The sequence below is a fragment of the Platalea leucorodia genome, assembly GCF_965183815.1.
Source record: "Platalea leucorodia genome assembly, chromosome: 1".
In the NCBI taxonomy this organism is placed as follows: domain Eukaryota; kingdom Metazoa; phylum Chordata; class Aves; order Pelecaniformes; family Threskiornithidae; genus Platalea; species Platalea leucorodia.
In genome coordinates this window covers 56,238,974-56,262,932 of record NC_138823.1, presented here as the reverse complement: position 1 = coordinate 56,262,932, position 23,959 = coordinate 56,238,974, and the positions used below count along the sequence as shown (strand labels likewise).

Here is a 23,959-nt window from a genome sequence, read left to right as displayed (position 1 = left end):
TTCTAGTAGCAATGATAACTGTCTTCACTTTTTACTGAAGCAAAACTTGCTGCTTGCTGTTGTGACTGCCTACAGCTTGACCACTCAAGGACAACTAATATGCCTGCACTGAGGAAGCTGCATTTTAGCCCTCATTCTTTACTATGTATGATTCCTTCAAAATGAAGTTGAGATACAGTAAATGTTTTCTTATTAACAGATATGGCTGCATGGCAAAAAAAAAAAAGCCAAAAAGCAATGATTCCCTTTGCAACTACACTGTCAAAAACCCCCAAACCCATTATGCAGAAATTGTTCAAAATACACATGAAAGCATAAAACCAGAGATTAAAAAAAAAAAATACTGGGAGAACAGACTACAAGCTAATAGATTAAAAAGTTCAAAAATTCGCCTTTTCCTAATGAACCTCTTAAATGGGACAGACTAGCTGTTAGTAGGATAACTTACAGATTTACTAATGCTCTGCCAGTCCAGTGATCTGATAATCCATAAGTGCGTGCTATTTGCTCGTTTAACCATGCTGGGATTCAGAGGTAAGAACAAAATGCCCTTTCAGAAAAAGTTATGTAAAAAACTGCAGTTATATGTTACTTTAAACTATAAATACCAGACTGCAGGCAAGGGAACATCTCCCTTAACTGAAATACATTTTTTCCCTACTCAATAAGGCAACGTGCCCAAGATTTTATCAACAGGAATTTGCAGGTGCATCATTATGTGATCAGGTTTTCATGAGTGTTCAGTTCTGTCAGCCTCCCGGTTACCTCAAGGGAAGCTCATCAGTGGTCAGCAGCTCTGCAAACCTGGACGCCTCTTTGCGCAACCACGTGTAGACCAGGGAGTGTAAGATTAGGTTCCACTTTTTCATAAAGTAAAATAAAATAAAATAAAATGTCTTGATCTTTCTATCTAAAATAGTCAGCATACTATAAAGAAAAGTGACAGACCCCAGTTGTGCTGATTTAGTCAACTAGCAAGATAAACTGCTAGGTCAGTATTTTTTTGTAATTGCATCGCCACTGCCACACAGCAGTACAGCTCTACGCTGGCTCATCTCTACCCTCCTCAAATGAGCTGGTTTCTGAATGGAAGATATTTTGAAGATCTGATCAGTTGCTGATAATCTGAATTTTCAACAGCAGTCTTTACCATATGCTTGTTGAATACGTCTGGTAGCATGCATTTAACTTTCACTCACCCTTCCAGGAGTTCTTAAGGGTTTAGTACCTCCATGGAGGCCAGTGAAGTCCAGAACAAAGCTCTGTTATAAAAACTTAAAAAACTCAGGCAGTGATCATGCAGTATTTCTCTGAAAATAGGTTTAGACATTTGTTTTCTACCATAACGTATACACTTAAATTGACTTTAAAGGCTTATACAAGAGTATGTTTTCATGGGCACAGTATGTATGCTCCTATAAATACTGTGAATAATTTTTAAGTCTGAGATAAAACTGTGGCCAAGATATCATTAAACCATATGGGCCCACCAGTCACCAATAGCTATCCAAATGCATATAGATCAGCCTTTCGTATTTTAAGGTGTCAAGAAAATAATGATGAAAAAGAATCAGGTCATATAACCTGGATGCTTCTCATGCTTTAATTAAAGTCCTCCCAAGTCTGTTCCAGAAACTAAAACAGCATCGAGGGTAAAACGTAGCCCCGTGCCATGCACCTATTCATTTTCCCTGAAGTCTCCTATAGACCTACCACTGTAAGAATTAGCACACTAAAAGGCAACAGACGTTTGTACTGGCAAAACTTGGCCATAAATGCTTCAGTGTTATTTATTAATTGCTGCTTTCTAGCTGTCATACTTCAGTAGTAATTATTATTTGTTTCTTCTGCATATCCCAGCCCTAGCCATTTTGTACACTAAAGAATCTCAATGAAATTAAACAAAACCCCTGTAATGAGCTGAAAAAATACATTCTTGCTCTTATCACTTTATTTCATTTGACTTATAGTGTTGACTGTGATGACATTTGAAAGGCATTTTCTAATTTTGGCCTTACAAATATTAATTATTATGTAATCTTCAGCAGGACTATATTGTAATTATATAGCTATGCTGGCTTTCCTGACAAAACTTCCTTGGAAATATCTCTTGCCTTGGAAAAATACAAGTAAACAAAGCTATGGATGAACTTCCAATGAGGTTGGTTCCCTATAAGTATGTTAAGCCCAAGCAAGGAAGACTGAGGCTATGGCTACTCTTATGTGAGGTATGGAAAAAACCTCTCTCTCAGTTTTAAACCTTATTTCAACTGATTCCTCCATGGTAGTAGAGTCAGAGATGGCACAGAGAGGAACCACTTGTTTGCAGAGGCAATAATTAACTCATAGTCAGGTAAGAAAGAACAACATTTTCTAAGCAGGAATTCTATCACAACTTAATTCACAAACAAGTAAAAAATGTTCCGTTTCTCCAAACACTAGTTTCATCCCAGGCTTCAGAATATACTGTGCATATCAAATATATGCAGAATCTATATTTGAGTTGTAGCCAGTCCACCATTTCTTTTTTTGGCCTTTTGCAATGATACCACCTTGCAACGCAAAAAAAAGAAAACAGTATGCAGCAACACTATTCCACAGTAAGTCACCTCAGCTACACTCAGGTGGGTTAATCAGGACTGAGCTATGAATTTAAAATGTGTTTTTCATTATTTCCTCACCTTAGATGGATTGTCAATAAGAAACAGATCTGACTGAATCTTGTTAGCTTAACATTTCAGGAAAATGCTGCTTATAAAGCAAGCTGAAATGCTTTACTGGGACAAATCCTGCCCAGTGCAGCTACTGGCAACACAGAGGCTTTCTACTGTATCCTTTGCTCAGGAAAAACACAGCCTTCTCTCATTATCAGCCAAGGGACAGCACAGTGAATAGTAATGGGCTGATTTTCAAGCACAAACTAAATCCTACCTGCTTTGAGCTAGCCAGTCAGCAAGGCTGCACTTTCCTATACGTGAAAATTGGCTTTCACAAAATGAAATTTTCAAAGTGCTTTCAAGTCCCATTAGCTTTCAACGAGGCTTAGATTACTAAGTGACTGAGGTGCACATAGAAATTTTATCTATAGCTCCCATGAGACTGACCAGTGCTTTGGCTGGCTTTCTATATTACCTCCTCCTATATTTAGAGGAGTCAGCACCAGACCTTTCACAGGATGAAGGAAAGGAGGAGATTGACCTGTAAATTCTCCATCTCTTTCCAATTGTAAAAAGAACATAAAAACATTTGGCCTGTAATGTGCCGTTTACAATGTATGGTAGTGATGAGCCACAGTCTTATTGTTTTATGAAATATACGTCTCACAGCTAGCTAAAATAAAAACCCTCCATTCTAAATTCCCAGTTTAATATAGAGATGCTTAAAAAATATATCCTTTGAGCAATGACAAAACTGATTATTCCAGAGAATTTTTTCTTTAAAATTACTTATTTCACAAAACTAGATAATCACTTTGAAAAGACATATTTTATAAGCGTGTGTATATACACATACACATCAACTATTGGCTAGAGCTGGATCATTTCTCTTGGCATTCATCTGATCCTATTCTGCAGTGATTCTGTGGGTAGTCAGAAAGTTTTATGGGGATGTGGTATTTATTCTCTGGAATATCATATGGCATATTCTTTTCTTTATTGATACAGATCTAACTAGACTGGAACAGCGCACATCTCTATGCATTATTTTGTCTGCATTATGGTACCACCTAGAAATCCCAGTCCGGGACTGGAGCTCCACTGTAGCGGGAACTGCATTACATATTAAATGCCCATGAATACACAAGAGGTGTTCATGCCCCTCGCAGTCACAATCCAAACACACCTTGAGAGACAACAGGAAGCAAGGTAGGGTTGGAGTGAACTGAACAGGCTTGGTATAATATACAGCAGCCACAATATGCCAGCTCCCTAGCCATTTCTGAATAATCCTACCTGTCGCTGCTCCACATTAGTATTTCCACCATGTTCAGAAACAAGTCAGTGCTGCACTTAAATACATTTTTAAATCTGAGACCAGACTTTATTTGTGCATTCTGGGCAGGTGCTATTTAAGACATTTTTATAACACTACAGCTAATGCTACCAGCTAACTTTCCATCTAATAAAGTGTTACACGCTTATTGATTGACATTTCTCCACGGCTAAATTTCCAATACTAGCTCAGTTTGTTCTGTATCAACAAAATAAAATGAAAATGTCATATGATTTCCCAAAGAATAAATAGCACATTCCCATAACACCTTTTGACTACTCACAGAAGTACTGCAGACTGGGAACAGAGGAACTGGCTGCACCAGAAATGGCCCAGATTTATCCAGTTAGCCTGAGATTAGGCAAAGCTGAATGGAATAAAAGCTCTGTACATAGTACAACCAGCCACGTATGTACCATTATGCTATTCAAGAAAGCTGCTTTTTCTGATCTTTACTGCAGGAAATTAAAAAACCCAACAAAACAATGTAGTTATAATTTAATGTAGTTCACGCAGTATAATTGAAGAACTCTTTCTTTCATATAATTTGTTTGCCACGCAGCGGGGATGTTAAATGCTTTGTTCCTCTCATTAACATTTTCTCAGACTGGGTAAATCCAGGATCTTCCAAATTTTGCATTACATGTAGCACTCCCGGGGGTTAGGGATCCCCTGGTGAGGGTTATGTGGGATACCTTGCAGGGAGTGTGTTTCAGTTTTTTTCTGCTATGAAACAGGAATATTTTGAATAAGTGTAATTTTAACTAGAGGCCTTGATGTATTTTTTAGCGGAGTGTACCAGCTACAGAGAAACAGAGTTGGACTCACTCGCACATGGACTCTCTTTCTGTCTATGCCCTACAGACATTTAATTGTTTAATTACAGCCAAGCATGTTGGGAGAACGATAGGGGACTCATGTGGGAAACTGAGATACAGGCCCAAATTGATTCAGATCAAATAGCAACATGAGGTATTGGCTCTCCATCTGAGGTCACAGCTCTGACTGACGGCTTATTCCAGGAGCACTGAGCCCACAGTTTGAACATGAAGTGTCTTTGTGAAAGCAGTCCAACAGAAGGTTTCAGTTTAGCTGAATCAATGTTTTCCACTAAGATACCTGTTTTAGTTTCTAATTTGTGCATTCTTCTCAATAAGGGTGATTTGCATCATGGAAATATAAATACCTATTAATCACTCATTCTAAATAGCCCATCTGAGCTTGGGAAGACTAAGAAACAGAATTTATTTTGTAAAAAACATGCTGCTTGCAACATTTCCAACTCAAAAATCTTAGGTAATTGACTTGTTGAACTGGGTTCTTCATATCAACTCGTAATGCAGAATCAATTTTGATGATGGATGAGAAGTTTATGATCATTTTATCCCCTTCAGTAGAAGGTTCCTTAGGGAATGGACAAAAGAACCTAATTAGTCTTTCCCATTTCTACTTTCTATTTTCTTGTTGAGTCAATCATAAGCATCAGGATGTAATAAAATCATCACTATTCTCTAGCTCAAAAATACGAGTTCATTTTGGCTACTTGTTTCTTTTATTTTTCCCCAAGGACCTTATTGTGAAGGAATGTTGCTCATGCTTGTGAGTAAGATATTCAGATGCTGTATTTTTTAAACTTGTGCTGGGAGTTGAAGTGCATTAACACGAACACTTTACCCAGATGAACAAACAAGATAGTTTAGTCTACATTAAAGCATAGGTAAGAATGCTAGCAAAACCAAATTTGTCATAATTGATTATCCTGATAGGTGTCTCATGAGTGAGATCTATCACTCACAATATATTTTTCTATTTAAGGCTGGAGAACTTTGGTACATTCATTTCTTCCTCAGTCATAGAAATAGTCAGAATCAAACAAATATTAGTCAGATCAAGATACATGTGAAGTTCATTAACAAATAAATGTGTTTTGGATATTTTTCCTTTTAACTTCAAGATAATTATAGTAAAAATTAAATCTGCATGACAAAAAATTCTCTCAGCACTATTATTTATTGTTATTTTTGGTACCACACAGGTTATTTTCACCACTTCAAGTAGGAAAGGGCAATGCTAACCTTTTAATACTATTTTTTATTATATTTTATGGGAGACCTCAGTATTTGATGTACACTGTAAACAAGGAAAGCCATTCTAATATGCAGAGTGTATTTGTGAATAGTACAGACACAGTAACATGAGTATGCTTGCAACAGAATGAGATTTAGCAGCAGCAGAGGGAATCTCCACAAAGTCTACATCTGAATATGAAACCGCACAGAAGAATACAGATGCATAGGGAAAGAAATTAATCCAATAAGCCTGTATCTTTTTCTTTCAAAGGCAGTGCTTCAAAATCACCCGGACTGTCATGTGCATTGGTGGCCGTATCAATATAGAGATTTCAGTGGCCACCAAAGAATGCAGAATAGAGAAAAGATGACAGGTTTCAAAGATTTGGATATGGTGACAAGACAAAAAAACGCTGCCTTATTTGTTTCTTGATACGTTTCTGAAATACATTCTGTTTGTAGATTTGCTACACACTTTTTTTTTCAGCAAATGAGAAGACGAAAAGCCTTCTTACACCTGCTGCCAAGCTTCCTCCAGGCTGCTGAAGACCAGCTGGAAAATAAACTTCACAGAAAAAAAGATGCTTTGACTACATGATTTTCCTGACAAACTGCGTTTCTCTGCTCCTTATTCTGCTTTAGCATTAGGCTTCACTGATTGACAGGCATGTTAACAGTACTCCATCAAGACTGCCAGGTACCTTCCCCATCAAGTCCAATTTACGGCTGATTCTTTATCGAGGATGGAAACCTATCATCAAACATCAGCTTTTCATAATTTGCATCACCCCAAAAATACAGACATGTGAGGTACATTTGTAAGGCTGATGTTGTATGCATGTTCCTTGGACAAAAAATAGATTCTAGTGCATAATCTAGGTAATTAGGAGTCTGAGCAGCAAATACACTAATACATGGCCACCTCCATAATGTTCTTTTCTGAAAGTGTGTTTGGTTCACAAGGACAGTTTGCTCAGCTCTTGAGTTTCAGCAAGATTATAACTTCCTTGTTTTGCAGGATATATTTTACAGTCACATTTTTTAAAAGAGGACAAATATACTAATTTTCACACAATCTTCTATTTTCTACAATACAACATTGAAACATTTCCTTTTGCCTGATTCACCTCTTTGTCTCCTTAATTACTGTAGTCTCTCATTTCTCTTACTTCTTAATTCTGATATGCAGAAGTCTGTTGTAGCTATTCTGGACCGACTTCACAACAGAGAAATCAAACCAATATTTTGTCTTTGAGACAGAGATCTATGTATGCTCTGAAGACCTTTATGTCTGGTTTCCTCCTGCTTAATCTTGGCGGGGGAGAGGATAGAAGGATGGCTTTTTCCTCCTCTGTGGCTTTGACAATGGACTACAGAAAAATCACCAGTTTCTCAAACTGTTGTTTCACGAGCCACATTAACAAGCCAGTGAAAGAACAGCCGGCATGGACTGTGGGAATTTATATTAGCAAATAAATATTAAATAATTATTCAGTATCATTTCTAGAGTTTGTCTGTACTTTCAAAGAATTTCCAAAGGTTTATGAAAGGCAGGCACGTATTTTATGCAAAATGTAGCCCCACATATATGAAGAAGAATGTAAGTGGCTCTACCTAGTAATGGATCTATCAGCAGTTTTACAGCAACGCTCCCGTTTCACTTGGTCTACACACAAAGATTCAGAGAAGCGACACACTCCAACAGAGCCTAAGCCAACTTTGTATGTATTAGAAAACTATGCTAGCTCTGCATTTACAGCCTTCTACACTGAATGGACAGCAACAGGGGCATCTCATTCCCCGGACAGACAAAACTACAAAGACAGAAAAATATAGGAATCATGAAAATGGTGAAAGATAACTATTGTAACACAGTTATCACTAAAATCTCCTATTATAAACAAAGAGGCAGAGAGAAACTCTGGTATTCTCATGTACCATAATGCGGCAACTGTTGAAAAGTGTTGACTTTGATAGTTACCAGTTTTTACTACATACTGTCTCTTTTTGTCCTCAACAGTAGCAGAAGTACCAACTCTGAAAGGATGCTCAAATGTTGTAATTGTTGTCGTCAGCCTTCGGTGGGAAATGGTAGTAAGAGAGCTCTGGTGAATTTGCCATATGGCTTCACAATATAACCTGGAGATATCACTTCCATGTGTAAAGGGTCTATTACTTCATTTGGGTGTGGGGAAAAAAGTAACTTCTTTGCCATTTGTCACCACTATTGCAAAACAGGTGAAGGACATGTTTCAGAAAGCCTCACCTATTCAATGTAGTGCTTAAGAATGGGTTTATCTCCTTCACTGAAGATAGATGGCTTCAAACACCTTTTTAACATTTTGATGATTAAGAAGAACAGCATCAAACACAGTTGAATCTTCAGGATTAATACAGGTGTATAGAATGCAATCACTTTGTATACATATCAGGAAATCAGCCTGACTACCCTACATCCTGCAAAAATGACAGCACAGATAAAGCTGAAAAACTGTGTAGCACTATCTTGCTTTGTTGTTTTTCAGCTCTCCCTGATGTAATTTCAAAAGTTAATTTTCATCTGGAGGCTAAAACCATGGCAGCAAAAGTTTCTTTGTGAAGAGAAGTGTGGAGCTTCCACACTGCTGTAGTTCTGACAACTTTTTGCAACATAAAAACAAAAAACATGCCAAGGAAGTTAAGAGTATTATTATTCAAAGCAGTATTTCTCCTTCAGATCCCTGAACAGGAACTTTCAGTTTGAAAGAAAACGTATTTTTGTTTCTGAAAACCCTTATTAAAATGTTCACACAACATATATAGTTGTGTGTGGAAGAAAGACATTTTGCAGAAAAGGAATATGAAAGGGGTTATTACAGCAGTAAGTTTATGCTGCTGTAGTGAAGACTGTAAACATTTCCACTGTAAATATTTGTTTTCAGAAGTTTATAACTCATACCTAAAAAACCCCTCCTGACTGAAACTTGACTTGATGTCTGTCTCCATAATCAGCAATACACAAAGTGAAACAGTTTAGCATCTGCTTTACAATTGGATACAGACAAAAAGGAGGTTGAAAGGCTGCACTGGGCTATTACATCTAAAGCTGCTTTATCTTCAAGAATAACTTTTAACAGTCATTAAGATATGCTCTGAAGTACTTCCACAAAACATCTTAGATCTGGTTCCTCTGCATGCTGCAGCAAGCAGAGACAATCTGAACTGTGAGGAGCATTCAAAAGTCTGAGATGCACAAATGAATGTACTTCATATATAAAGACATGCAGCTTGCATGTGAGTATCTGCTGTTTCACACATGATTGATCTGCTCAGAAAACAGCCCTGGTGGAAATGGCAACGAGCAATGTTGTAGAACTACATGAACATTTGTTTGTCACTCATAATTTACAGTTGCTGGTGCAGTGGTGGAGGAAGCATTACAAAACCTTTGACAGAGACTTGCTAAAAGAAGCTAAGTCACAGCTCAGTTAACTACATGAACTTCAGGGGACACAGAACAAGTAAGTACAAAAAAGATTAATTTTTCCTGCTTAGTAATCAGAGTGAGACATGCAAGATCAACAACAGTCATCCAATAGTAAGAACATCCAGCAGTGTGTGTGAGAATAAGCACTGTAAAGATATTCAACCTAATGCTCTCACTAAAGGACTTGGTTAAAATTCATTGATTACCTAACTCCTGGAAAAAAAACCCTAGCTGCCAGTAAACTGAACAGATCACACAACAGCTCAATATTCTGCTATAAAAAAAAATTAAAGAATTATATCCATGGGAACAAGGCATATATGAAATAAAATAGCAAGTTTTAAATTGCACCAGCTTGCTGGTTCTGCATGACCCAATATGCCGGCTTGTGACGAGGGATTCTTTTTAATCACAGTGACTCAGGTGCGGATCCCATCTGTTGATGCCAATTACAGCAGATCACCAAAAGTCTTTATTAGCTGTAAATTCAGCCTACCACTCACATTATACTTATCACATAAAGGAAAATTGATGTTAATTTTATAATTGAAATTTCACACTCTGAATGTATTACTCTTAAAATGGAAGTAAAACCTTTTTTGATTATTAGTTAAGAAAGCCTCCATCAGGTCAGTCTTTTAAAAAATGTTTCTCCCCCTAATTCAAGTTAGCAGCAGAATGCTATGAATGCCAAGGTGGAAAGATACCAGTCCGTATGTCAAACTCTGGTTAGTATGGAAGACAGTAACACTTTAATAAACAGGTGATTATGTTTATAACAGCTCTGTTAAAAGCAGATTGGTAGTCTATTACAAACTGATTAAATTTGCTACTTTTTCACTTCAAACAATTATATTTGCTCATTAACACTTGATATGTTGAATGCAGCTTAAGAAGAACATAGGAAAATTAAATATCAATCATTCTAACTCCTCAGAGATTTAAAACTGACTCACGTAATGATATTTTCCTTCAAAGAACAATAGGCATGTGCACCTGTGAAAGTTGTGGTGGAAGAGAAAAGGGAGAATGGGAGAAGTTATTTAAAGACTGATGTAAAGTAGACATCAAGGGAATTAAACATGCAGCTTAACTGTTGCGCTGCATTGATGTGTTTAGACATATCTATATGAAAGCGTGTTCTAAAACAGAGCATGAGCATCACTGGCTATACTGCAAGCCGTGGCTCATGACAGGCTTACTAGTAAGGAAGACATAGAGAGGCATAGTCTGACATGTGAAACAAATGTCTTTCGTTTCATAGTTAATATAGAGCCTTAAAGGAGTTTTAAAGATTATTCCCAGTTACCTTATCACCTTTGCAAAAGACAGAGACCGCATCTTACTGGAAGTGCTACTACTGTGCAAGGGCTTTGTCAGGAGGCTGGGATACTGGAGAATAACACTAACTAGCCTTTACACAGCTGCATCTATCACAACATTGCAGAGAACTATAAAAAGCAGATGAGTATTTTTAACCCTATTCTGCAGATGGGAAAGCTGAGACAGAGGAAGAAAAAGAAACTTTCTCATGATTCTTCACCAAGCCAGGAACAGAGCCAGAGAGAATACATAAAACTTTTGAGATCAGCGCTCTTCGTTCCTCCAAATTGGAGATACAAATCTGGTTCCCAGCTGGCCTTGAAAAATAAGACGTTAAAGATGTAATCCACCAAAAACCTCACAGCCAGATTATTTTGAATTTGCTGTAAATTGTATGCCCATTTTAAAATGTATTTCATATTCTTCAGAGAGTCAGTTTCTCATTCATTGCGCCGTGGGAGGGGTTAGGCATCTCTCTGTGCACTTAGCTGCACCTACACAGAAGAAACTGATGGGATCTGCCCCAAAGAATGACAGCTGAAACAGTCATATATCCTTCACATCTTGGAAGAAGACTTGTTTCTCCTCCTCTTATTCTCCTTCTCGATTAGGTACTTCTTGACACCGTATCAGGAAAAAAATATGGCAAAGAAACTGCTGGGACTTGCTGGTGGATCTGGTACATAGACTTCCAGTGCATTATTCATACGTTATTACATACTCGGCTTTAAGAGCTGAAAGTAGAAAAACCTCAAGCTTGGTATTTGCTATTCAAGTATTACGATGAGTGATAAAGCCGCATTTAAACTTGCGTCAGATAGATAGGGATCTCATATGTCTATCGGAAAGCTGCTAGGGAGATCTGGGGAACCTCCTGATGAAAGCAACTGTATTACAAACTGCAAGTAAAATGCCAACTGTGTATCTTTTTATTTTAGGATTCAATTAAAGGTGATAAACAACAGCATCATTAGCTAAAGGTTAAATGGAACAATCCATTTCTTCTTAGAAGAGGAGGGTGTAAAAGCCCAAAGGGAATTAAGCAAATGCTGCATTTTTGTCCTAGTTTTCTTGTCTGGCTCATCTGTAGAAAGACTGTGGACTGAGGAATGTGATGGGTGGGTAGCAGAAGTGGAAGAAGCAGCACATTTGAATGGCTCACATTCTACGATCACAAATTCTAATTCTGGTCTAAAAGTGTAATATTGGCAGTAGTGAGGTGGTTCTAGAAATAAGATCTGCGTCCTGCCCCACTGTCATCTGACACAAAGTAGCACCTCATTTGGGACTGAAGTACAGAAAGGCAGAGATACGAAGCCTCCCACTGGTAGAAAGTGGGGACTGGAGGCTGCAGACTCTGCGTTACTTAGGGGACGACTGAAATCACAGTAAGAGCTCTGATTTGACACGGCCAACATTTTCTCTGCTTTGATAAAAAGTCATTAAAAAGTATACATGAACTCTAAATCCAACACATGGTAAGATTATTCTGAGTATATTATACTCAGTACTCCAGCTGGCTCTCTTAAATGTTGGGCATGTGTTGAAATAATGTACGTGGGTGTAGCTCAACTTCTTCAGATCCACGGCCAAATGCAGGAAGCTCTGTCACAGAACACCTATTACAGAGAAGATTCCCTCCAAGCAGTGGAGGAGCAATCAAATTTTCACATGTATGCTATCCAAGCATAGGCAGGAGATTGGCATATTGTTCAATATTATGATCAAGCAGTCACAGAAGACTCATCTTTCCTACCTGTTCCAGCTCTGAACTTGACCAAAAAATAACTAAGAACTGCATCAGAATAGGCAAATTATGTCTTTGAAGACAAGTACAAATTGAACGTTAATTTGCGTGTTGACAAAGGAATAGGTTCTTGTTCACAAGCAAGCTTTTAAATGATGGCCTGTAAAATTGTCTCTCTAGATCCCTTTGAAGAATCCCCCTGCAAGCGTAATACGTCTTTGGGTCCTCTACTAAAACTTGCTAACTGAAGTGTTTTGTATTTTAAGGACCTGAAGCCTAGTTATCATTGAACAATTAAGAGAACATACATTTTCATGACACTGTTGTCTCTCTGAAAAGTTTACTGAATATTTCTACCATGACTTATTTCTTTTTTCATGAGTAACAACATGTTGAGTAACTTCTGCCAAAAAGGATGTATTTTGCTTTTCTACTCAAAACCTATTTGAACACAAAGGTAAAGGGCTGCTTACTTGACATACCTGAAAATTAGATAATAATTTGGTTTGCTCACTTCTACCTAAGTGATTGAGCCTACTCTGTTCTGGATATTGACTGTGGCAAGAATATTAGAGAGTATAAACTGTCAACCAAGTACCAAAACCTCTTAGCCTCACATAACCAGAAAGAAAGGGTGATAAACTTACCTTGTGTAGCAATGTAGTGATTTGGTCTATGATAACCCTAAAATAAATTGAAAAAGAAATATAAGCAATATGCATCTTGGCTATGTTGCTACGAGTGAAACTTCATTTAGAGTAGTATTCAGTAAAAATCACAACAATACAGTTAACGTATTAGGTGCAAAAGTTCTTTCCAGTGGGGAAAGGGCAAGGGAGAAGGGGAACAAGAAGCAAATGTGTTTTCTGCAAGATACTTAAGTTGCAGCCTTGTACATTAGGGGACAGAAGTAATATGTTCTTTCAGTCCCTTGTTGGCTCTGCTGAAAATGAACAGCATGAAATCCTCTCTAGCACTTGCAGCTAATGGCATCAGATGCTCGTGGAGGCTGAGGTATACCTCCAAGCTATTGCTACTGAGTGCAAAGCCTACCCCTTTTTTAACAGCTAAAGAATGCCAGATTTGCATTCAGCCTGGGGAAGGGTGGGGGGATGTTCACTCTGTCCACTGTGATTTGTTTATGTTTTATTTCTGAACAGTAAAAAGAAGGGTAAATGCTTTGACTAAATGGTTTGGTACGAATACACTTGTTCACATCTAAATAGGAAGAACATAAAACAATTCTATGTTTCTCTGATGACAAGAGCAACTAAATCACAAGCTGGCCGTGCAATAAAGACTAATGCTCTATGGATTCTTTGCAACATTTAATAGGTTGCCAATAGGGAACAATACCATTTTTATAGTATTTGAGTTTCTGATGTGATGGGAGTGTCAGCAAAGGTTTAGATCATGCACTAGCATGTTGATAAATTCAGTTATACTAGTGTTATCCTTTTAATAATGGTTATGATGCGTTATCAGTCATCAACAGGAAGAACTTAAAGCTGTAGCTTGCATGCCATTGCAACTTCTTTGTAAAAGAGCAAGGGGCATTGTAGTGATACAAGGTAGGAAAGACTCAAAATAACTGAAGATACCTTGAATATTACAGAAAGAATGACATTAATTATAGAATTTATTCCTTTACATGCCATTGAAGCAAAATTTGGAAGTCTATGAACTGAGAAGTGTTCAGATAGCTACAGAGTTCATTTTTTTCTGCTATGTGTTGTCTAATATCCCTAATGGCTGGGATCAAACAATTCCGATTCCTAGTGAAAAAACGCATGGGAAAAAGCACAGCATAACCATTGCCCCTCTCTCCAAGAAAATTTCATAGTGTCTGTGACGGTGCTATTCCCTTATTAACATGTTTATTCTGACAACACGAGAACTGTACTAAAAACTGCATGCAAGAAGAAAATTGCAGCTGCTTCTGTAGTAGAAAAACAAGCATTTCTAATGGAAACCTGACTAGCAAGATTATAAACAAAAAATGCTGTGTTCTGTGGTAGAGTTGTCTTTGGAAGATGTCTGCAGTCCTCCAAGCTTTGCAATGAAGCCGTCTGCTGAGGATGAGGGAGAGAATTTTTTGGTTCTCATGCACTGTTTCTTTTAGGGCCACATTCTCTCCATCCTCTTGTACTTCCATAAGCAAAGAAGGTTGCTATGCAGCTATCTTATCAACATTTTAAATGAGACTGCATGGTCCAAATCCTTATTCCTCACATCTCTTAATATTTTAGAGTCAGATCAAAATCTGACACAAGAATATACTAGTAGCCTAAAATGAGAACAATCCTGAATGTTGGAAGAAGTGTGAAAGTGAATTCAAATCTAGGTCCCCAATGTGAACTCCCTCTTTCCTTTCATGACAGATTACTCCCTTCAGTGTTTAGTGAGACGTCTAACTAAATATATTTCCATATGCGCCTTTAACTCTTGGTGACTGTGCTATTCTTTCAAACAGCAAGGGACTAAGCAGAAATCTGAGCTTAACTTAATGGTTCTTGAACATGCTACCGAACATCAATAGAAGGAGATATCTTCAGAAAGTTACAGGTTCAGACTTCAGATGGTTACAACTGAAGTACCTACTTTTCTTGTATAGCTCGAGTTCCTCAATACTCTGAGAAAAACATCTGTTACATTCCTGTTTCATACTGGTGATTAAATTGAACTGTAAATCGTGACACCATTTTTCAAAGATGCCACTGCTGAACAAGAAATCTTTAGCAGACACAGTTTCCCATGAAGCAACACTTGTTCTACTTAGCCTAACATCTAGTACTCCATGTAAACAATAAAATTATTACCTTTGCTATCCATAGATTTCTGGCTTTAGATAGTATTGACTTTCTAATGATTTTCAATTCTACTTTTGAGTTCATTCTTTCAATCAAAAACACCTTGTCTCTTAAAGAATTTATTCTAATGTAAAACATTAAGTTAACATGATGCAGAATGAACAAAGAAGCCACCTTCAATAATTAAACAGCCTACATATTTAATGAAATGTCTTGCTTGCATTAGAAGTACTGGTTAACAGCTGCAGAATATACTTTGAAGGCGACTTAAAAGTGCAGAGATGACAAGAGATTGCAAATCTCTGCACTAGGCATTACAGAGTTTTGTCACATTAATATGCAAACAGCTTTCTTTTAAATGTGGAATGATGCCAAGCTGTTGACAGAAAGTGAAAATAACATTTTGTTAGCCCATTTAAGCACCAGCAGGCAAAGTAGCCATACAGTGTTGCTGGCAAGGTTTCAGTCTAGTGGCAGTTGGATGAAATGACTCCTTTCATTTGCTAATTGACAAAACCTTTGAGGCTTTTTTTTTCTCCTTTAGTGTACACCTAGCTTCCAAACACAGTACCTTCCAACAATGTTTAGCAGCTGATACTAGCTGTGATATCTGATACAAATTATGAATAATGTGAGAATAATAAGAGCTCCCTCTTTGACTGAACACAACGTTAAGTTTGTTGACTACATCAGTATACGCACATCAATATAATTTCCATTGATGTAATCGGAACTTGTTTCTCCTTCAATGGGCTGCAATCTCACTCGAGAATGATCATCTGAAAGGGGAACAATGGAGAGAGAAAAAAAGCAATTAAAGACACATTCAATAACAAAGCCTTCATCAAAATACTACTTTAAAGTCAAACTAAAACCTCAGCATTTGCAAGTTCATGCTTGTTTTGTTGTCCATGAAAACATTGCATCTACATTTAATCCTCATTTCAGTCATTCATAAGGCTTTCCAAATCTCCTCTGATTTTCAGTCTGAATGTCTTAAATATTTCTAATGTGAAATCCATTGCAATTATGTTTTTTGCCTTGACACTCCTGCCTTTTGTCAATAACATAAATAATGTTAAGTTGTCAAAGGTTTAGTCATTTGGAAATGCTTCTGCCAGTACTCAAAATAAGCTGAAGTCATTCTACAAGACATTCTGGCACCTCGTAGTTTCTGAAGGAAACTTATTAGGTTTTCAGTATGGGAGAAAGCAAAATAAAGTAATGATAAAACCCAAGCAGTCAGATAATGGCTTTGTCACTGAATTTTGCTCCACTGTGGCCATCTATATCCATCCAGGAATGTGCAAATACTTACACCTCTATTTTCCAAATTCCAATCCAAAACACCACGGCATGAATTCTTTTCTTCTCAGCTGCCTCATTTTCTTTATGATACCACAGCAGTGATTAAGAAGTGCTAGAGACCAAACAAATCCCTCCCCCTCCCTCCCAAGAATCTCTGTATGCTGGCAGGGCTTTTTCTTCTTTGAGACTTATATGCTCCTCTTGATTCTCTTGGTTTGAAAGCAACCAAACACAATGGCTTTTCCAGAATGCTGCACAAATTGCTGATAAAATAATTTGAGAGTATGATCTCAAGGATGGAGAGATGGTAAATAGCCACTTTACTGCTTTGTTTACAAGTTACTCTTGCTAATTAGATACCTGTGTATTATTGTTTTTGAATGCTGCTTGCTAGCTAAGCTAATATTACTTGCAGCTGACTACAGACCTTCATGACTGTTATTATTTTGTTGTAAACATAAATAAGCATTAGAGCACCTGAAACTTGCCACTCATGTTCTGAATAGCTATTTTTTTTCAGCTTTAAAAATCCTAAAAGATAACAAATGAATGAAAGAACATGAAGTGGCTTAAAAACCCAACTTCACCATAAGTAGCATAATATTGGCCCACATTATGGGGGAAGAAGGAGAGGGCAAGTGGTTCTTAAAATAACATTGTTTTAGAATTACAAGTCAAGAGATTTTCAAATGGCTGAGTAGGGAAAGGAAGAGGCAAATTCTTTATTTCATCCTCTTTTATGCTCCAAGTCTCAGGGACTAGAGAACTCAGAGCCTCATTTGCTTCCCTGGGATTCCCTTTGGAGAGAGAAAGGGCACAGTTTTAACCCAAATATAGTATATCAGAATGATTTAAAATTCCAGCTCTAGGTTCCACACAGCTCTTATTTTGCCATTTTCTTGTGATCATTTCACCCAAGAGCCTTCAAGAATGAATTTTTCCAAACATGTTGGAATATTCAAATCAATTACGTTCATCAGGTCAGCCTTTTCAGCCTCTTTATTCACTTTTCCAAGACTAAAAATTTATGGAAATGTGACTCTCCATTACATAACCCATGCTGGTCTGACCCTACCAAGCTATGCTTATCCAAGTGCTGTGCTATTCTCTGCTTAATTAAGCTATTTATCAGTTTCTTCAGAACAGAGGTTTGGCTCACAGTCCCTTAATTCTAAAAATCCATCTTACTTAAGAAAGATACTACATTAGGAACTTTCTAAGCTCCAGACATGGCTGCTACTTTTACAGTTTTGGACCTGATCCAACTTCTGCTGAAGTCAGCAGCCTCCCGAAGTCAAGCTTGCTTGGACTCATGGTATGTCTTCATCCACATTTTCATGATTTTCTGCATCATTGCCTTAAAAGCATTCTCACAAGGACAACTCAGGCTAGTAAAGATTTCCACTTCTATATTTCTTGAATTACTTAGGGCAGGATTCGGTTGTCTAAGCACAAGCATCTCATGCCACTTTATATACCCCAGGATATACTGCCTAGCCTTCAGCTGCTGCTATGGAATAAGACAAGTCTCTCATGTGTACTGTGTCACATTTGTTAGTCCTGCACAGATGTCCTAGGTCACCTGAAACGGCACTACATGTCTATGTTTAGGCAACTGAATCCTGTCTTTGATGACCTGCACACCAATGAGTCCCATACCGGGCAAAACAAGCTTAAATTTCCCACTAAGGAACACCTTAAAAATATAACTTCCTGTTACTTCTTTTAGACTGATTTATACAATTGAATAGTATGCAGTGGTATCTTTTCTTTACCTTTCCTGCTATTTTGTTATTTTCTTTATTTACTCCATTTTTCCCTTGCAATAATTCTTGCTTTGGATTGTATTCTTGCTTTGGATTGGGCAAAACTAAGTAAGTTACTTCATACCTGTATCTTCATATTGTCTTTTTACCCTTTCTTCTTCTCATGTATATGCTTTCTAGTACTGCATTCTCAGCTAAGTTTCTGGGAATTCTGGAGGTAATGGACTGTTCAATACCCATTTACTTGCAGTGGAGCTGGAGTGACTCCCTTTTTTTATCGCTTTGAAAACTCTAGTTAACTCCGTACTGCATGGCAACACTTCTTAATTTGAAAAAAATCTTTAGTCAACAAAAAGAAATGTTACTATGTCTATGCCTGTGCTTATGTCAAGTAGATTTAAACCTAAGAGGTACACAAGCCATATATTCTTCCAACATGTACGTTGACTCTCTTAACCTCTAGGTTAACTGTCTAGATTTTTAGGTTTTTTTTTCCTTTATACCTCAGCTGCTCTTGACAATTTTTGTAGCCTTTAAATACTCTTTTCCAGCTCATTGTTATTTTGATACCCTTCTATTAGGAGATCAAACTTAACTTTGCACTGATCACTTAAGCTTTCAAAATTAGTTATGTTAGAATCCATTTGTCTTTGTAGAAAATAGTAGTAGATAATGAATATAAAGCATTTTATTCTCGTTGCGTTACCTACAACATGTATATGCCAGCCTGCAGGCTGTGATCTCTAACAAGCCCCTTGAGTAGCTGGTTGATTAGCATGCCTAGCCGATGACCCTTTCTTGGGATGTGCCTTGCTGATTCTTTGCAAATCAAGCCTTTTATAAATGTCTCACCTAAAATCTTTAGCTGCTTTTAAAAGCCGTGATTGATATTCTCTTTTCATTTAGTCAATATTGAGTTAGGTAAAAATAAATACAGAACCCCTCCCATTCCAAAATTACCTCAAGATCTCTCCTGAGGAAAAACCAATAGATTTTACCAAAATCCATGCATAACCCTACACAATTACAGCAGAAACAGAATTTTTCTTAGGTAAAAAAAGATTCATTTAGCAGATTCATGCCGGTTTTACTTCCTAATGAGAAAACACAAAGCTTTTTGTGTTCAGTAAAGATGGACCACGTTTTCTGTGGGTGAGTGGACTGTGATCATGATTCAGCTTGTTGATACAGTGGCTCCTAAGTTGTAGCCACTTTCATACAGCGGGTAGGCACACTTGTAGCCAATTAAACGCACATCATTTGGGTAATGTAAAGCATATTGCCATTTTGACAAGCTCCGGCAATGCTGGCCGCTTGGTGCTATTGTTTTAATTCCCTCAGAGAACAATAATGACTACAAGCAATAATGTAACAGTACTATCTCGGGGAAAATTTAAACAAAGAGGATAAATGGATGGAAAAAAATTACATTAAAGGCTTTACAGAAAAAAATATACATTTCATTACAATCATGTACCCATAGTCAGTGGCATCTGAACCACCATACTTTTGTCTTTAAACATAGCATAAAAGGGCAATTTAGTAAAATGCTTTTCAGCTAAAGCAAATACTTTATACAACTATCTGGGACAAATTTTCAAAAGTGGACCACTAAAATTGTACTTTCAGACTATGAGACAAGCGATCATTTATCCAGCAGAAAAACACATAAAATAATTAAAAAGTTAGCTACCCCATTTGCATACATGTATTTAACAGACGACAAACTGTGGGCAGTTGCAGCCTGTCTTTTAAGACACTGCCTTTTAACTCTAATGGATTTTAATTTTAACTTGTGTTATCTGTGTTTTCACAGCCACATAAATAGGAAGTGTTATTGATAACAACTCCATCCAACTCTTTCCCTTTGCTAAATACTGAGGACATTAAAAGTAAATTGAGATCTAAATGATCTGAGTTAGAGTTGCCCTCTCAGAAAACCTTCAGTATCACTTCTAATTGCCATTGATTTGTGTGTCTAATATCTTTTACTTGTTTTCCCTTGGCTACTCATCACTTCATTACCTCAGACCTATAGCACTAGTAGTCTTCTGTTTTCTTCAACCAAAGTGTGTCAAAGTGTAAGGCGATGCCTAACATGACATTAAAAGAGGGGACTGATGACACTAAACCTGACTAAAAGAGAAGATCTATTGTGATAGGCTTGGACTGGAAATAAAATTTTACAAAGGAAGGATAAACATAAAACTTTTTTGTATTCTTATTTATGCCTTCAGTATTTTTACTTAAATGATAATAGTCATGTAATGTATTGCTACACCCACACAAAATAACAAGTTTGTTACACATTAAAGATTGCTTGGAGGGAAACAAGCAAAACCACATCTAGCTAACTTATCTTCTTTTGCATATGCTCCAGCCCATCATGATATTCACATTTCCCTAGAAGATTTAATTTCCTTTTTCAGTAAGTAGCACAGTAGACATCCAAAATACAGAGCAATACTATCATGTCCATTCAAAATGATACGGCAGATAGCATCTCTTGCTTAACTTGCCTCTGCCTCCACAGGTGTTTCCTGCAGGTTCTCCTTTTCCTTCTGCAGCAAGTTACAGAGCTGTTTTCTCTTTGTAGACTGTCTCAGCCCAGCTGGGCCACAGTGATATAAAGGCCTATTCATATCACCTACTGTAGGTCACTAAGTTAGGAGTTGGTCTCTCTAGACTTGTTATGCAAGCACTGCAGAGAAGACCTCCTGAGGTGGTGATTCAGAAGCATTCAAATGGGCTCTGTTTCTGAATCATTTCTCTAGAAGAGCTGTCCTTCTCTCTGTCAAGACCATGTGGTTCACTGAGGAGGAAACCTAGGCAGAGCTGTGCCTGGACAAGCACCTAGACTACTAGGTGCTGAAGTTAGGCAGTGTAAATACACACTACATACTCATTCCATAGGTCCTCCAAACGTTTGGACAATCGGCACTGTTTATTCTTCTATGCTGTCCCAGGTACCTAGGTTATACATGATTTCTAAACTCCAGCAGTATTATTAAATGATCCCTCCTTAAAGGCCATCGTTCATTTTCATGCTTACAAAACTTCTGATATGCTGTGACAGCTGCTTATTTCTCTGCTTATACCTGCTTCATGGTTATCTGCCTGGCTGGTAGAAACACACATGCTCTGTATCTTAAACTTAGATTTTGAAGGAACAATCCAGGCAGGGATCATCTCCTACATATGCACGGGGAACTTACTCTTTAAGTGCAACAACACTAGTGTGTAAATAATAATATAATTTTACCAAAGTTACCATATTTTCTGCCCCCATGTTCATGTGCAGCATCTCTTGCCACAACGTTTCGCAATCTCATAATGCCAGATTTAGGTGTCATTTATCAAAGCATACTATCATCTCCTCAAGTTATTTGAGTATTAGTATATCTAGTCTTTATCAAGCTTGGCATTTTTGAGTGAAGTGTACAGATTCTGTTTTTTTCCTTAGAGTTTGTCTAGCATTAAGAAGGTAAGTCAAGATAACTGTCACTGTTATTAAGGAATACTTAAGGAGCAGTACCGTTTACTCCTACAATATCCAGAACCCAGTATCAGGGTACTGATGCAATCATGGGTACTCTTTCACTAAGCTGCCAGGAGCAGTTTGGGAGCTGTTAGAGCTGAGTATTGGTTAAAGGTGTCATTCTCCATTAGCCAAACGTTGATCACAGGATGAAAGGTATACAGAAGGCTAGAGAAAATGCATTGAAACTGACAGTTTTCTCAAAAAAAAAAGTAACATCTTCCTTCACTTTTATCTTCTTAATTAGAGAAGAGGAATATAAGCCTGATGTGAGCACGAGGCTGGTGGTCATTCTTACCCCGTTCTGAAGGGAAGTTAACGCAGTGCACAATTATGTTGTCAACACTTACATGCAATGATATTCCCATATCTATTTTTCATTCTGTTCTCATCTTTCTTAGCTGAATCCCACGGTGCAGACTGTCCTTCAAAGAAACTCTAAAAAAGGAAAGAAAGTGACATTCAGAAAAGCATGCAGCAACAGTTACCTTACGGATAAACCGTGGAGAAAGGCAAACAGTACTTGCGGGTATTGTTACAAGTGTCATTTAATTGATTCTTGAACAAAAATGTGAGTCTCCTGTTTAAATGGTATTTATGCATAGCTGCAGATGTTATCTAAAATTTGACATGAGATTATCTGTGTAATAGCAAGAAGAATTATTTGCACATGAAGTGCTATTAAACCTTTCCAAAGTTGCAAGCTTGCAACACTAAGAGTCCTTCATTTGCGCTATCCAGATTCTCCGCATAGTCCTCATACACACACATGAAGCTGAAGGAGCTTAATCATCAGTGTTGGAGTTGGTCCAGTATTTGAGTGCAGAACTACACACTGTACTAACACGTTTTATTTTTGACATATCCACAAGTTTCAGTTACTTCTTGGCAGTTGACCTCATGGATCTAAACATATATAGGCATTTTAAAAAAATCTGTATTCAACTAGTATGTTTGTGTCTTTTTTTTTTTTTAAATACAATTTATGATGCCACCAAGATGATTATTTTGTCAGAGAATAAAAATAATGTGATTTTGTGAAAGATATAATCTAATATTCACCCAGCCTCTGAGCTGTAGTTAATAAATTTAATGTAAATAAGAAAGTTGAAGGTGCTAAAAATGTATTTTTACATTAATAAAACACACAAGCTGCCAAAAGGGCAACAAGCAAGTTGTTAGTCCTATCTGTCCTGTGCATTCTGTGGTCTAAAAGACCATTTCCATAATTTCTTAATTTACGCACTGTATCCGTAAATCCTATAATGTAGATACATTTTATCATTTTGCATTGAAATATTAATCTTGTGTTAAAAATATTTAGTTGCCAAACAAACCAGTGGAATTCTACCAGGACGACTTCTGGTCTTAACTCTTGTTTTGGTCTTTTTACTAGAATGATCAGTAGATTAAATCTTTTGATTCAAGAGGGACATGAAGGTACATGGTTTACTTTTCTTGTAACAGAAGCCAAAAATGGCTAAGTCCCAAACTAAACAGGGAAGACCTTGGGAAGTTTGTATCTCATCTCTCACAAGACCTCAACACATTCTGAATGGTTTAAAATAGATAATGTCCATTAAATGAACTACCACTAGTGTCCTTTGCCCTCATACTGGAAATGCATTGTTGTTCAAATCCCAATGATTTCCATTAGTAAAGAGCATAAAAGTCAAAGTAAACCCTTGATCTCTTGCTGAAGTCAATGGAACCCAGGGGCATTCAGAGTCTAGAATGAGTTTTCTTTCAATAAGTTCAGTAGAGTGCTGGTTTCCAACTTATGATATGGAAACTCCTGGGAATACATGGATTATTTCTAAAAAGTCTGTAAATAATAACTTAAGAAAAACAGAAGCCTTGTCAAAAGGCTTCAATTTGTTTGTCCTTCATTTCTCCACACTTCCTTAGAAAATTTTTAAAGGTTTGCAAATTGAAACGA

General features: G+C 37.3%; 1 protein-coding gene across 3 annotated transcripts in view; it reads right to left on the bottom strand.

Moving 5' to 3' along the window:
- The window catches only part of PTPRM (protein tyrosine phosphatase receptor type M), a 490,843-nt gene that overhangs the window by 38,972 nt on the left and 427,912 nt on the right, over nucleotides 1–23,959 (bottom strand). For all 3 annotated transcript variants that reach the window (XM_082320958.1, XM_082320956.1, XM_082320957.1), the window contains 3 exons: nucleotides 22,371–22,458; nucleotides 16,111–16,187; nucleotides 13,246–13,282 (listed from right to left, as the gene is read on the bottom strand). In XM_082320958.1, the coding sequence (XP_082177084.1) occupies nucleotides 13,246–13,282; nucleotides 16,111–16,187; nucleotides 22,371–22,458 (202 nt within the window). The remainder of the gene's footprint in view (nucleotides 1–13,245; nucleotides 13,283–16,110; nucleotides 16,188–22,370; nucleotides 22,459–23,959) is intronic.